Source organism: Acipenser ruthenus, chromosome 28, assembly GCF_902713425.1.
Source record: "Acipenser ruthenus chromosome 28, fAciRut3.2 maternal haplotype, whole genome shotgun sequence".
Lineage (NCBI taxonomy): Eukaryota > Metazoa > Chordata > Actinopteri > Acipenseriformes > Acipenseridae > Acipenser > Acipenser ruthenus.
Genome location: NC_081216.1, coordinates 3,064,776 through 3,079,340, shown reverse-complemented (window position 1 = coordinate 3,079,340; position 14,565 = coordinate 3,064,776). Strand labels below are relative to the sequence as shown.

General features: G+C 44.7%; 2 protein-coding genes across 4 annotated transcripts in view; both read right to left on the bottom strand.

Moving 5' to 3' along the window:
• Positions 1-299: 299 nt before the first annotated feature.
• On the bottom strand, positions 300-9,018 carry LOC117434629 (26S proteasome non-ATPase regulatory subunit 3). The gene is made up of 12 exons (XM_034057221.3): positions 8,674-9,018; positions 7,309-7,499; positions 6,222-6,359; positions 5,729-5,865; positions 5,280-5,470; positions 4,276-4,379; positions 3,632-3,746; positions 3,222-3,341; positions 2,618-2,721; positions 2,347-2,502; positions 2,181-2,231; positions 300-1,236 (listed from the first exon to the last, which is right to left on the bottom strand). Exons 1-12 carry the CDS (start codon positions 8,831-8,833, stop codon positions 1,159-1,161), a joined length of 1,545 nt encoding a protein of 514 aa, XP_033913112.1. The 5' UTR covers positions 8,834-9,018; the 3' UTR covers positions 300-1,158.
• A 3,356-nt stretch (positions 9,019-12,374) lies between these two features.
• The window catches only part of LOC117434631 (leucine-rich repeat-containing protein 3B-like), an 8,500-nt gene continuing 6,309 nt past the window's right edge, over positions 12,375-14,565 (bottom strand). For all 3 annotated transcript variants that reach the window (XM_059002903.1, XM_034057229.3, XM_034057227.3), the window contains exon 3: positions 12,375-14,190. In XM_059002903.1, coding sequence (XP_058858886.1) covers positions 13,782-14,190 — 409 coding nt within the window. In that variant the 3' untranslated portion in view covers positions 12,375-13,781. The remainder of the gene's footprint in view (positions 14,191-14,565) is intronic.

Sequence of the window (14,565 nt, the reverse complement as noted above, 5' to 3'; positions counted from 1 at the left end):
GGACACCCTTGCAAACAAGATGAGTCACAGCAATAAGGGTTGGGGTTTTTAGTTTTTTTTTCCCCACACCAAAAACATTTTTAATACAAACAAAAGCGAAAGCAATGATTTCCTAGGAATACCCCCCCCCCCCTCATACTAATATCAAAATCATTTTTTCCTTTAACTTATAGTCATGCTTTCCCTATTGCAGAATGAACCAACCTAAACTCTAAACTGTATAACAAAGAAATAAATACAAATGTCTAAAAACATTAAAAAAAAAAAAAAAAAAAAAAAAACACACAACAAAGCCGGACTGTGTATAGAACATTATTTAATAGTTTAACGATACAATTGGGCAACGCCTCCCAGTTCACACAATACCAATGATGAATTATCAATACTGGAGCCGTGCCACAGGGAGGGGGGTAGCGGTGAGAGTCTCTCCCAGCACAGTCCGCTCCCTCCCCAGTCCTGCACGAAGAGGTCTGGCTTCAATAACAAACCGCAAGGCTAACCTTTAGTACCTCAGCATGCCAGAGGGGTGAGTGCTCAAATCTGGTTACTTCTACCTGTGCATATTGCCTTATTGGTAGTCTGTCTGTCTGTCTGTATGGGTTGTCCGTCTTTATCTCACTGTCTGACTTGCATATCTAAAAAACACTAAGTATTCAAAGCAGTGAATTAGAGAAGGTCCCTTAACCAGTAAAATGCAGGACAATTTACTGTGTCAACAAGACCAGTCAGACCAGACAGTGAATTAACCGGATTAGTGAATTATGAAAGAATAAAATAATATCAAGGGGGCACTATCTGTGTGTGTGCGCGCATGCATATCTGTGTGTTTGCTTATATATAGAAAACGAATGAAGAGAATACATACGAGAAAGAAGCTCCCTTTTTAATCAGCAGCCTACACTTAGAAAAGATCAATTTTATTAATGAATTTAAGCAACCGTGTAGCAATGCTTTATCCCTGCTCAACAAAAGGGCAACACCACAGATTCAACGTCATGTAAGTCATTTATAGTTTACAGACATTAACACAAGTCTGATTTGCAACCCCTTTACAAGATAAACAAACAAACCAAAATGAGAAGGGATCGAGAGAGAGAGAGAGAGAGAGAGAGAGAGAGAGTGAAAAGGGTGTCTGTGCAGGGGGGCGTTCCTGGAGGATCATGGGAAGCTATCGTCGTCATCCTCCGCCATCTCCTTCGCAAACTCCAGGTCCTGCTGCTCTCGCTCCCGTCGCTCCTGACATGGGAGAGACAGGGATACACATTCAACATTCAAAACAAGTGCTCTTATAGTACAGTATATTACACACACACACACACACACACACAGAGAGAGTCAACCTCCGTTAACAACATTTAGTGTTGGACTTCCATGAAAACGGTTGAAAGAACTGCAGTTACAGGACTGTACAAACTTGGTACAACTCGTATAGTTCCATTGAAATAAGAATTAATAACTACAGCATCCACCCACACACTGTTGACTATACTTTTAATTATTGGCCTGTACTGTAATTTGATGGCTTAAATAGCAAAAGTTAATAAAATGTACATTATACAGAATTAACTCGGTGAACAAAAACAATAACAAACAACTTACAGTTTCACACAGAAATCAAACATTGTCGCTTGTTTTGCATGCAAAAACCCACGCTTTGAAAGTTGCGCTGACAAGCTTGTTATCCCGAATAACCTGAGCTTTAAAACCAAGTGAACGAGAAGCCCGCTTCTCCCCCATTGTGAACCGACACTGTAACCAGCTGCACTTGGTAGCGAATGAATGAACGATCCACTTCCAGTCAGAGGTCAGTCAAGTGAACAACAGTGTCGAGTTATCCACTAGTGTTTTTAATAGTTTTTATCCCTTCGGTATCAGTAATAAGTGTCGCGTTACAAGTAAAGCGTGGCATTGAATTAAAAAATTAAGAGGCAGGATGCTTATATTATATATGGAGAAAATCTGGGACCAAGACTGTCGAATTAAGTGAAGGTACCGAGGTATCCTCCAGCTGAGTTTATCGAGGTTGACTGAATATATACTGGTTTGAAAGGAGGTATAACTGCAGTGTACAAAAATGTATACAATTAAGTGTGGAGTTGTTTTTTTGGTGGGGTGGGGGGTACACACAAGAGGTTTAAATGATGAATGAGTTTTAATGTAACTTGCACTCTCTCTCTCACCTCTGCAGACTCCAGGTCTTTGTTGTATGATTTGGGTGGGAACCGCATAGCCTGCAACAGAAGAAGCACAAGTCAAGAGTTTGCAATGAGAATTGAACTAGTGTACTGGCACCATCTGCTGTGCAGAAACGGCATTACAGCCCACACTTTTTGGCAGGCGGGTTACCTTGACAGACATGTTGTGGATGTCCAGGCAGAATGAGATCCTCTGGTGGAAGGCGAGCTGCGGCTCCCTCGTCCCGTAGATATCGATGGTCTCTTTGGATTGCACGTAGCCCTTCTCGTGGTTGATGCTGGCCTCGATCACGCCGTCTCGGATTGCCTAGGTGGGAAAGTCATTGATCTCAGTGCTGGAGTATTCCTTTAAAACAGACTCTTGTTATACAGTGATCCTCTGGTAAGACCCATTGAGGGTCCCAGGTAAGCGCTCCCCGCACCTTGGCCACGATGAACTCTGCGTCCTCCGGACTGTCCAGCTGCAGCTTCTGTGCGATATCAGCGAGAGAGATCCGAGAATAAGACAGGCTGATCATCCTGACTCCTGGGAACAAAAAAAAACACCACAAGGAGGAACAAATGAGAACACTGTCTTACAGGTGTGTGTGTCCCTGCCTGTTCTCTCAGGTGTGTGTGTGTGTGTGTGTGTGTGTGTGTGTGTGTGTGTGGGGGGGGTCCCTTTTCTCTCAGGTGTGTGTGTGTGGGGTCCCTGTTCTTTCAGGTTTGTGTGTGTGTGGGGTCCCTGTTCTCTCAGGTGTGTGTGTGTGTGTGTGTGTGTGTGTGTGTGGGGGGGGTCCCTTTTCTCTCAGGTGTGTGTGTGTGGGGTCCCTGTTCTTTCAGGTTTGTGTGTGTGTGGGGTCCCTGTTCTCTCAGGTGTGTGTGGGTGTGTGTGTGTGTGTGGGGGGTCCCTGTTCTTTCAGGTTTGTGTGTGTGTGGGGTCCCTGTTCTCTCAGGTGTGTGTGGGTGTGTGGGGTCCCTGTTCTTTCAGGTGTGTGTGTGTGTGGGGGGGTCCCTGTTCTCTCAGGTGTGTGAGTGTGTGTTTACCTGTCTTGATGACGTTGTGTCTCAGGCGGATGATCAGAGTGTAGGTCCCGTCTGTCTGGAACTTCTCCCCAAACTCCTCCAGGGCCTGGTTGAACTTGGCCAGGTTTCCCATCCGCACAGCTGCATAGAAAAGAAACAGAATATATATTTAAGACAAGCGTCTGTGAGTATGTGCGAGTGCTTATATACAAAAACACACACACAATTTACATACATATATATATATATATATATATATATATATATATATATATATATATATATATATATATATATATATATATATATATATATATATATATTTTATAATGCATATATAACATGTTTCAGACTGCAAGTCCTTCATCTGAATGGAAAAAGCACACACACACACACAGGTGTGTATTGTGGGAGACAGCAGTCCTAGTTACCCTGGGTGAGCAGGAAGTATGGCATGAGAGATCTCTTGAGAGACGGCTGTCTGAACTGCAGCCTGTCAGGAATCTCCCCCAAAAGCAACTCCACCACAATCAGGAGCTTGTGAACCTGCAGGGAGAGGGGGAAGAGAGAGGGGGAGGGGGAGGGAGAGGGGGAATAGAGAGGGGGAGGGGGAAGAGAGAGGGGAGGAGGTTATAAAGATGTCACAACCAGTAGTGCACACCTCCTTTATAACTCTCCCATTGCAAAGCAATCCAGTTTTTACATTCATTCGATGAGCTTAATAAGTCAGCTCACAATTAATGGCAAGCCTGGAATGGCTCAAACTGCTTTGCAATGGGAGTATAATAATTATTATTCTTATAATACCAATACTAATACTAATAATTAATAATAATTAATAATAATAATAATAATAATAATAATAATAAGGTCACAGATCGAATGAAAAACCTGGACTGGCTCAAACTGGTTCCCACTATGCTATTGCACAGGGGCACTGGTGCAGTGTACAGTGTTACTGGTATAGTGGCACTGGTGAGTACACGGTTACTGGTATAGTGGCACTGGGGCAGTGTTACTGGTAAAGTGGCACTGGGGCAGTGTACAGTGATACTGGTAAAGTGGTGCGACTCACAGTCTGTTTGAACCCTACGGCGGTGTGCTGGGGGGCTTTCCTCAGGGCGTTAGTGAGGGTCCTCCGCGCCTCCGAGTACTCCAGCTGGATCGCCTTGATACGACCTGGGAGGGAGAGAGGAGTCAGGTAAGACAACTAGCCTCTGGGGTCAGATTTACTAGGGATACAGTGAAGTTCAAAGACTTCAAACACACAGACAAGACAGACATGTGTAGCACAGGTAATTGACAGAGATACAGACACTCCAAGACAGAGACTCGTGTAGTAGAGACAGACAGACAGACAGACAGAGACACAGACACACACACACAAACCCACCCACCCCCTGACTGGGTTAGAAACTAACAAAACTGTTGTACTAGTCCAAAAGGACTAGGACTCTTTGAAACTTGCTAGTCCTGACGTAAACTTGCTAGTCCCTATTAAAAGCTCACACAGACGGACCTATCACCTGTTTGCACCTCGTTACTGTACTGTGTGTGAGAAACTGACAACACCAGACGGGATGACAGAGGAAACAAATTCTCAGCCGTGCCACCTTGCCGACCACAAAGCTCCACCTCAACCGATGACACAAACACAATGTTTATTTTATTGTTCGTTACATGTGTTGCTATTTACAAGAAATGCTGGCTGGTTTGTGGAGTTGGGGGTTACAGCCTGTGGGTGATTAAATAACTGAAATACTACCTACAACAATTAAAAGGCACATAAGGACCTTTTTATTTTATTGTGTTACGTGTTCCTACAACTGTTTACATAACGTGTGTGTGTTTGTGGTGTAGGTGGCTATTTTTTTTTTTGTTATATATATAATTAGCAGTGGGAGAAAACCGCTTTAGCAAGTATAGTAATATCTGCCACGGAAGGATGGTGAATCTACTATGTGATGAGAACATAAAACATACAAAATAAAAACGAGGGAAACGCAGATATTTTCAAGACACACACACTGACCGGTGTAGCGCACACACACACACACACAGACAGACTCTCTCACTGACCGGTGTAGTAGAGATAGCGAGCCCACTCGTTGTTGTTGGCCAGCTCTGGGAACACTGACTTGGAGACCAGCTTCTCGGCTTGGTCATACAGGCTGTACTGCAGGTAATTCCGCAGCAACAGGTTCAGCAGCGTGGCCTGGCCGTCCGCGTCGTGGCGCAGAGTGGCTGTCCTCAATCGGGCATGAAGGAAACTGGGGTGAAGAGGGGGTAGAGTAAGAGGGGGGGGGTAAGGGACAGAATGTTTTTTAATATTTTGTATATCGAATACATTCCTGTACATTTGCTGCACTAACTTTGGCAACACTGGTAAGACTTGTCAAGCTGGCAAAGATCATTCGAACTTGCAATTTCAGAAAGAGTAGAGGGAGAGAGGCAGCCCTTATCTTAGAGTGGAGGAAACAGAGATAGAGGGGAGGGATAGGATAGAGAGGCGGCTGAAGGGCACTGACCTGCGCACGATGTCCAGCTTGCTCAGGAACTCGTAGACACGCGAGTGGTAGTAGTAGCACTTGGCCGCTACCAGGTCCAGGGCCCGGCGGTTCTGACAGCTGATCTTCTGAAGAAGCTCGTCTGAGACCTTCTGTGCCTGGGGTGAGAGAGTGAGAGAGAGACGGGGGAGAGAGTGAGAGAGAGACAGGGGGGAGAGAGTGAGAGAGAGACAGGGGGGAGACAGAGACATGTCTTACATTTTTCTTATTTATTTTAGAACTGATATGGTGTTTTTTTTTTTTTTTCTCCTTTCAGAAGCATTGAGAATTACAGCCTATCAGTCTATCAGCACAGCACAACATGCCAGTCACTGTGAGCAGGCTGTCAGGGGACTGCATTCAAAAGCTCTGAAGGGCCACTTCTGAGGGTGGGTTTGGACACCTCTGGTAGAAATCAGCATGGAGGAGAGGGGCAGGCTGTGAAGGGGAAGCTGCGAGTTCGGGGCCTCCTTACCTCCGCGTAGCGCTTGTTGTTTGTCAGGTACACCACCAGGAGGAGCTGCAGGTAAGCCTCCACCTCCGGCAGGAGGGGAGCCGCGGCGGCCTTGCCGGTCCTGGGGCGGAACGGCACCTCTCCCTCCGTGTCCATCGGCTGCAGGAAACAGAACCAGAACACAAGGGCTTCCTTAAGACATCTTCTGGCCAAACTAGAACGAACAAGCCACTGGACAAGGCACTAGCCAAAATGTTTGAGAAGTTAACGTAACACTCGTCAAGTTTCTCTGGCAACATAGACGTGGCTTGAAACATGAGCCCCCACTCCCAGAATCTCTTTATAGACTGTTGTTTACAGGAAGAGAGATGAATCTCAATAGCTGTGGGGCTGATCCCTTTATAGCTTTATATTACGTCCACAAACTATGCCATAGAAGACAGTACGATTACCATTCATTTAGTGGGGCAGCAGTGTGGAGTAGTGGTTAGGGCTCTGGACTCTTGACCGGAGGGTCGTGGGTTCAATCCCAGGTGAGGGACACTGCTGCTGTACCCTTGAGCAAGGTACTTTACCTAGATTGCTCCAGTAAAAACCCAACTGTACAAATGGGTGATTGTATGTAAAAATAATAAAAATAATGAGTAAAAAATAATGTAATTGTATGTAAAAAAAAATGTGATACCTTGTAACAATTGTAAGTCGCCCTGGATAAGGGCATCTGCTAAGAAATAAATAATAATAATAATAATAATAATAATAATAATAGTCAGAACAGTAAGCAAGTCAAATCGAGACTCAATTGATTGTGTGCCTGTGCTTCAGGGATGGAAATAAGACTCCCACTGCATAGCAGTTTGATCCATTCCTGGTTTGAATACGAATTTACTACGACACACCTGAGCTTGTTACCTGTACACTGTGGCTCATCATGCTCATAGTAAAACATGGAATGGGTGAAACTGCTATGCAACAGGAGTCTCGCAGCCTGTGCTAGTGCATGTGGCATTGTGTGTATGTGTGCTTGCTTGTACACGGGTCTGTGCTCGCGTGTCGGCATGTACACGTGCCAGTGTGTGCTTGCACGTGTGTACATGTGTTTGCGTACCTCCTCGAGGAAGCTCAGCAGGAACTCCCTGCCCGCTGCGTTGGAGGTGAAGAAGCCGGAGACGGCCTTGTGCAGCACGTTAGGGTTGAGACGACGGCTGGTGGAGGGCAGCGCTCTCAGGGCCCGCAGCACGAAGCGAGGCTCCTTCCCAGACACGGCCTTCTCGATCTGCTTCACATGCTCCTTGATATCTGCAGGGAGAAGGAATTGGAAACCGGGGACCGATTTTAAAGAGTGAAAACCAGGACTTGCCCAGGTTCCAGCGTCCCTTGTACCCTCCAAGTACCTGGTTGCTTCTGGTGCCTCTGCATGACACCCCAGCTCTGCTGCACAGACTAGGCAGTTAAAATGTTAAACTGCAAGTAGAATTTAAAATCGAAGTTTAAAACATTATTTTGATTTGGCCTTTTCACTAGCGATCAGTCTGGATCTCTTTTTTTGTTAGTTTGTTCTATTTTTTTGTAATGCTTGCACACGAAGGACACTATATAAATGAAATTGCTATGGTATGGTACAGCATGGTAGTTTGAGACAGCTTTAAGTCAGTCAATAGTATTTACAACGAATGAGTTTTAAAACCTCTTACTGTCACATTACTAGTGCAAAGCTTCACCTCGTGTTTTGTAACAATGATGCGGTTTCCTATGTGATCACACGGGTATTGCTTCAGCTTGGTATTAATAACTATGTTTTAACACATCATTCACAACACATTTATACTGCGAACTGCACGTTGGTCTTTTTAAAAGCAGTTCCATAAATGACATGCCACGAATTGCAGTCTAATATTACATCTCACACATCAGTCTTAGAGCAACACGTGACATTTTGACTTGCTTATTTACAACGTGACAGTGAAATTAAACGTGCCATGTCCTGGCCAATACGAACTGCATGTAAAATTTAAAATGTAGTTTTTATGTATGCACTCACTCACACACACATTATCTCTCTCTCTCTCATATATATATATATATATATATATATATATATATATAGATAGATAGATAGATAGATAGATAGATAGATAGATAGATAGATAGAGACTTTTAAATGAATACAAATCACAACAAAAGTGACACTAACATAAATAAACAACGTCAAACTGACATCATCACTACTACCAATAATAACACGTATTGCTTCAGTATCTCTTTGATTTAATTAAGCAATTAATAAATCCCTCATGACTGCATTAGGCGGTGCTCTGTTTATTCGGTATGACTGTATTTACTGCAGCTTCCTATCAGTGTTGTCGGTTAAATCAGTTGAATTTCACAGCCCACGGGTACGGAAGGTATGGTGTTTTTGTGATTGTTTGTATTCCCCTACTCTGCTTCAGCCTCGGTTCTCCTCGGCGTTTACCTTCCAGGGTGAGTGTATCGAGCTCTTTGTGCGGCTTGCCCGCTGCCGACGCGTCTTCCTCCGGCATCTCCACGTCCTGCGGCTCGGGGCCCTTCTCCGGCTGCTTCTCCGGCTTCGCTTCCCGCTGTTTCTCCCGTCGCTTCGCCGTGGTTTCCTTCATCTTGGGGCGTGGGCTGTTAAATAACGTTTATAATTCTTATTATAATTATAAATATTGTTGTTGTTGTTATTATTATTTTATTTGTTCTTCATTCGCGCTGCCGGCTCCTCTCTTGTCGCTCCGCAGAATGACTGGCAACTATCGGCGGCCCGCGAGGCATCATGGGAGACAGGCATCACCAGTGGCGCGAGGCCAGTTCGCGGGCGCAGACCAGAGCTGAAGATCGCAGAGTTGAATGCCATGGTAACTGCACTCCCCTTATTTCTGTTTTAAAATTATTAATGTGTTTGTAACGTAATTTACTACTTTAGTTAATGTTGTAATGAGCTACTGTTCTTTTCTATATAAACCTTCAGGGGGATTGAGTATATTTATCAATTTATTTTCCTTTATCCCTCTATGTTTTACTCTCTCTCTCTCTCTCTCTCTCACACACACACACACATATATATATATATATATATATATATATATATATATATATATATATATATATATATATATATATATATAAAATGGAAGTTTTGACCTTTAATGGAGCTAACTACATTAGCAGAAATTAACTTTTTGTTTTCAATTGTGAAAGCCGAATTTAAAAAAAAATAAATCTTACAGATGTTGTTTTTAACATACTGAAAGATTATATTGTTTAGTAGCAGGACTCACATAAAAAAATGATGGCAAAATTAGGAAACAATTACCTGATAACGAGAAGAAAAAAAAATTAGGAGTTAATTAAACTCCGTATTTCTGCAATGCCCTCAAATCGCCTCTAGGTGGCAATATAGCATTGTACAATCTGTAATCTGTCCCGAGTCTGGACTGAAGCTAAATCATGTAATTGGATTGTAAAATAAAAAAAAAAAAAAAAAAGATGCATTCTTCCACTAGGGGGCAGGCTAACTCTTCTTCTTTTTTGAGCAATCGTATTAGGAAATACAATCCGACCCAAAACATCTGCAGAGCTTTTCAGTAACAGTATATTTGTTTTTCAGAGGGGTAGAGGTTATTATTTTGTGTTTAAAGTTATAGATGCAAAGCCTGACAAAATGGCTCGGCGTAATGTGTCTCTTTCAGGAGTCCTAACTCTTTGAGCATCAGATCAGTACACAGTTAACTGGACCTACATCACAGGAAGTGATCGGGTATCAAAGAAGACGGCGTCTAAATCTATTAAAAGATCTTCGACGCGACAATTTAGAGCCGCAGTGCGAACGTTAGGAGCGCTCATAATAATGAAGGGAGAAAAATTGAGAGCGGTGTCTGCCTTCCGGCTTTCGTTCCACCCAAACTCTCAGCTACTTAATTGCTCTAATTATTTGATTAATTGGACACATTTAACGCTTCCCTCCTAATTGGACACATTTAACGCTTCCCTCCAGGCCTCAAAATGTTTAATAGGTTGTGTGCCTTTGAATTGAGTGCAGACCTTGAAAAATATGAAACATGTCCAATTTAACAAATAAATAGATCAATTAAGTTAATTGAGAGTTTATGGAACATGCGGCCCTCAAGGACTGGAGTTTGACACGCGTATACTTCAGGGTCTGGGTGCAGGTTTAATTAAACAATTCAGAACAGGGTTGGAACAAAGACCAGGAGTGGAAGAGACACATTTGGACACCCCTGTCTGAGAGCACTGGCAGTTCATCCTTGATAAACGATACTCCCGCTGAAATTAGCTTGCTTGGAAGGATTAGTGCAAACACAAAGAAAGAAAATAAATAATGAAATAATCTGAACATAAAAAAGGGATTGGGTTGCCATAGAAGCAAGCTTACTTTGATGTGTTCCGGAATGGAGCGTCACGTTGCCCTGGAGAGGAGCCTTGTAGTGTGGAGGCGGTCTGGAGATCGATAAACCTGAGACAGAGAGCTGTGTGAGAAGGGGGCTCCCATTCAATAAGGGTTAGCCTGCTTTAAATACCCAAACCAAACTCTGTGTGTATGTGTGTGTGTGTATCAGTGTGTTTACGCATATCTGATTCTATTTGTGTCTATCTTTGTGCATTTGTGTCTGTGTGTGGCTCTTAAACTCTCTGAACAGCCTCCCTCTGCTCTGTGCTGGTGGAACTGTTCAGAGAGTATAAGAGCCACCCTTTCTCTTTCTCTTTCTCTGCTCCACCAGCCCAGATCAGAGGGAGGCTGTTCAGAGAGTATAAGAGCCACCCTTTCTCTTTCTCTGCTCCACCAGCCCAGATCAGAGGGAGGCTGTTCAGAGAGTATAAGAGCCTCCCTTTCTCTTTCTCTGCTCCACCAGCCCAGATCAGAGGGAGGCTGTTCAGAGAATATAAGAGCCACCCTTTCTCTTTCTCTGCTCCACCAGCCCAGATCAGAGGGAGGCTGTTCAGAGAGTATAAGAGCCACCCTTTCTCTTTCTCTGCTCCACCAGCCCAGATCAGAGGGAGGCTGTTCAGAGAGTATAAGAGCCACCCTTTCTCTTTCTCTGCTCCACCAGCCCAGATCAGAGGGGGGCTGTTCAGAGAGTATAAGAGCCACCCTTTCTCTTTCTCTGCTCCACCAGCCCAGATCAGAGGGAGGCTGTTCAGAGAGTATAAGAGCCACCCTTTCTCTTTCTCTGCTCCACCATCCCAGATCAGAGGGAGGCTTTTCAGAGAGTATAAGAGCCACCCTTTCTCTTTCTCAGCATTCTTTATATCGCAGCTGCATTTCTTGTGTTTTTAATTTGCAATGTGATCTAGCAGGCCTCTCATATCTTGTAGTCTTTCCTGATTTGAGCGTGCTACACAATACTCTCCCACACCTTGCATTAACCTGTTAGTGTAACCCACACCGCAGTGCCCAGTGGAGACTGCCTCCTCTCTCTCCCTCTCTCCCGTTTAACACTACCCCAGCTGCTTCGAATTGAATTTTCAGCTGTGAATTGTTTGAGGCAGTGGTATACATTTTCCTCCAATCACCCCGTCTGGCTTCATGACAAGCATCATTTGCATTGCATTCCTTGCGTGTTGGCATACCTGCCACTAAACTCTGAAGGCTTCAGCTTGTCCAGAACGCAGTAAGTTATAATGTCCTTCATGGATTAGGGCCATCCTGTCTCCCAGAACTACCAACTCTGTATATTCCTATTTGTTCACTGAGTTCAGAAAATGCAGAAGTTCTAGTTGTTTCAAAAGGTCGTCTTGAATCAGCTGCAGCCGGAGCTTTTTGCCGTTGTGCTCCTCGTTCGTGGAACTCTATTCCGGCTGACGTCAGGCAGGTTGAAACACTGGATTCTTTTAAAGTCTAAATTGGAAACATACTTTTTTGAATGTGCTTTCATCGGTTGTAGCTGGAGTGTATTATAGATTGAGCTGTTTTGTTTTTAACTCTGTACAGCGCTCTGGGGTGCCATTTTGAGGGGGGTGATTACAAATTGTTATAGGAATCTACGTGATTAAATGTTGCTACCGAATACATTTTCAAGCAATTTCTGTTGCCACATTCAAAGATTTGTTTGAGCGCCATATACAACCTATTCAATGATTCTCCACCACACACACACACACGAGTGGTTTAAAACTGTTTTTTTATTAGGAGCATAACAGCCATCAACAAGAAACAGGATATTTATTTTGTTTTGTGTTTTTATTATTAGAATTATTATTTTTAAGGCAATTGAAATCCTCTCCACAGTACTGTGCACCTGTTGTTGTGACAATTAATTGAAGGTTTTTCAAGCATGCCGCCCCCCCCCCCCCCCCCAACTGTCTGATTAGCAGAGCAACCTTGAAAACACGGAGCCAATGGAATGGATTCAGGTTAGGCTCCCCTAAAGACAATCCAGAATTCCAATCCTGGTTTTGGTTAGTCAGTGCTGGAAAGACTTGAATGTTTAACACAGCCTTAGGTCATTTTTCTACATATAATAGGTTACATAATAATAACTAATAATAATAGTCTCTTCTGCAGAAAAAACTCGATGAATAAAATATCCCACCCAGTCATTGTGCATTAAAGGATAACATTTCGGAAAGAGTTAAACCAATCACAGCCAGTGCTTTCTGAGCTATTGGAGAGGGCAGGGGCCCCACCCATTCCAGATATGGGCCAGTCATATATGGTGGTGTAGCTCCGCCCATTCCACAACAAGACCTATCAAGCAGGCACTTTGGTCCGTTCATTTAAGAGCTCCGCCCACATCCTTATAAAGGTTCCCCATAGTAAAAGCACAGCGAAGTGTAGTAAGCACAGTGAAAGCATTGGAAAAACAACAGAGAGGTATGGTAAACTATGGTAAATGCACAGTACAACCATGGGAAAAGCATGGAGGGGAAACTGCAATTTTTGCAGGTGCAGAATTAACACATGGTTTGGAAACTGACTCCTGGTGGCTGCACTCTTGGCTCAAAGCACATGGCTGGACCCTGCTGCAGATCCAACATTTCCAGTTTCACTCTGGGCTCCCAGAATGGTTGCAGAAAGACGGGCCAGGCTTTTTAGCGACGGGCCAGCTGAGAGAATTCCAATACTGAGCTTAAGATTTAAATCAGCCCAACCTAGGGTTAGAGTTACGCCAACAGCTCAAAGAAAACGTTTCATGTGTTCAAAAGAATGTAGTACAGTTTTTACATTGACCTTTCTGCACCAGGTAAAGAGTGTCTGCCCTGGTAAAAGCACAGCCGCGTGGTGTGCAGGGGGAGTCACGCAGTCAGGGCAGTGCAGAAGCTGGCCAGGCGCCCAAGTGAGCTCAGAGCGGACTCCTGCAGGGCTGGCCTTTGTCTTCCAGAGGCCGGTAGTTCGCTGACATCCGCTCTCGAGTTCCTGGGTGTGGAAGAGGAAGCTGGCTCGGTCGAGGGATTGGAGGACACCCGCTGAACCTTCAGTTCTCCTGAGCAGCTGTGTGGGGGATCGCTGCGGTGAGGGTGAACAAAAATGATTGGACACTCTATGTTTGGGGAGTGTGGCCTGTGTTTCTGCCCCTATAAAGCCCCCAACCCCGCCTCCTCTCACACCACAGTGCTGACGGCAGAGGACTCCTCAGATTTGTGCTGGAGCCCCGGCAGGCTCTTGAGATACGCCAGGTGGCGCCGCGTGTCGTCCTGGTTCTGCCACACGTAGTGGACGAGGTAGGCGATGACCATGGCGAACCAGCCGAACATGGTGACCAGCATGGCCACGTCCGTGGTCCTGCGGGCCACTTTGCACAGGTCCACGTCGTGGGCCAGCAGCAGGAAGGGCATGCCTGCGTGCTCTTCCGGCACGGCCGTCTCGCACACCATGCCCGCCAGAGAGGCTGGCTCCAGCTCCAGGGAGGGGACCACGTGCTGCAGCTCACAGTCGCAGTGCCACGGGTTGTGGGACAGGTTGGTGTGAGAGCGCAGGCTGCCCACTGCCTCTCTGTTCAGAGACATCAGTCTGAAATGAAAGAAAATAAAATACTTCAACAGACGAGATGGTAATAAGACTCCCATTACAGGAGGCTGTCTGATTATCAGAGCAATCTGGAAAACACAGAGCCAGTGGATGAATTCAGGGCAGGCTCCCCTAAAGAGAATCTGGGATTCCAAAACCTGACTGATGATGGTTGAGGGTTACTGCTTTTCTTAGACTCTGTGAAGAACAGCAATTATCACAATTCCCAAGTAGCAGCTCTAATACAAACCTCTATTACGAGACACACATCATGTAAAGAAAGGATCGTGATGAATCGATACACCCCTGCACTGCAGGGATGGTAATAAGACTCCCATTGCATAGCAGTTTGATTCCTGAGTTTAATAAGACACACCT

Bases quoted from the DNA above. Each gene is read 5' to 3' on its own strand.
- LOC117434629 (XM_034057221.3), bottom strand. From the start codon at position 8,833: ATGAAGGAAACCACGGCGAAGCGACGGGAGAAACAGCGGGAAGCGAAG. The intron at 4,380-5,279 runs GTCAGTGAGAGA...TCTCCCTCCCAG, and splicing joins TCGCTATCTCTACTACACCG to GTCGTATCAAGGCGATCCAG. The intron at 3,342-3,631 runs GTAACTAGGACT...TTTTCTATGCAG, and splicing joins ATACTTCCTGCTCACCCAGG to CTGTGCGGATGGGAAACCTG.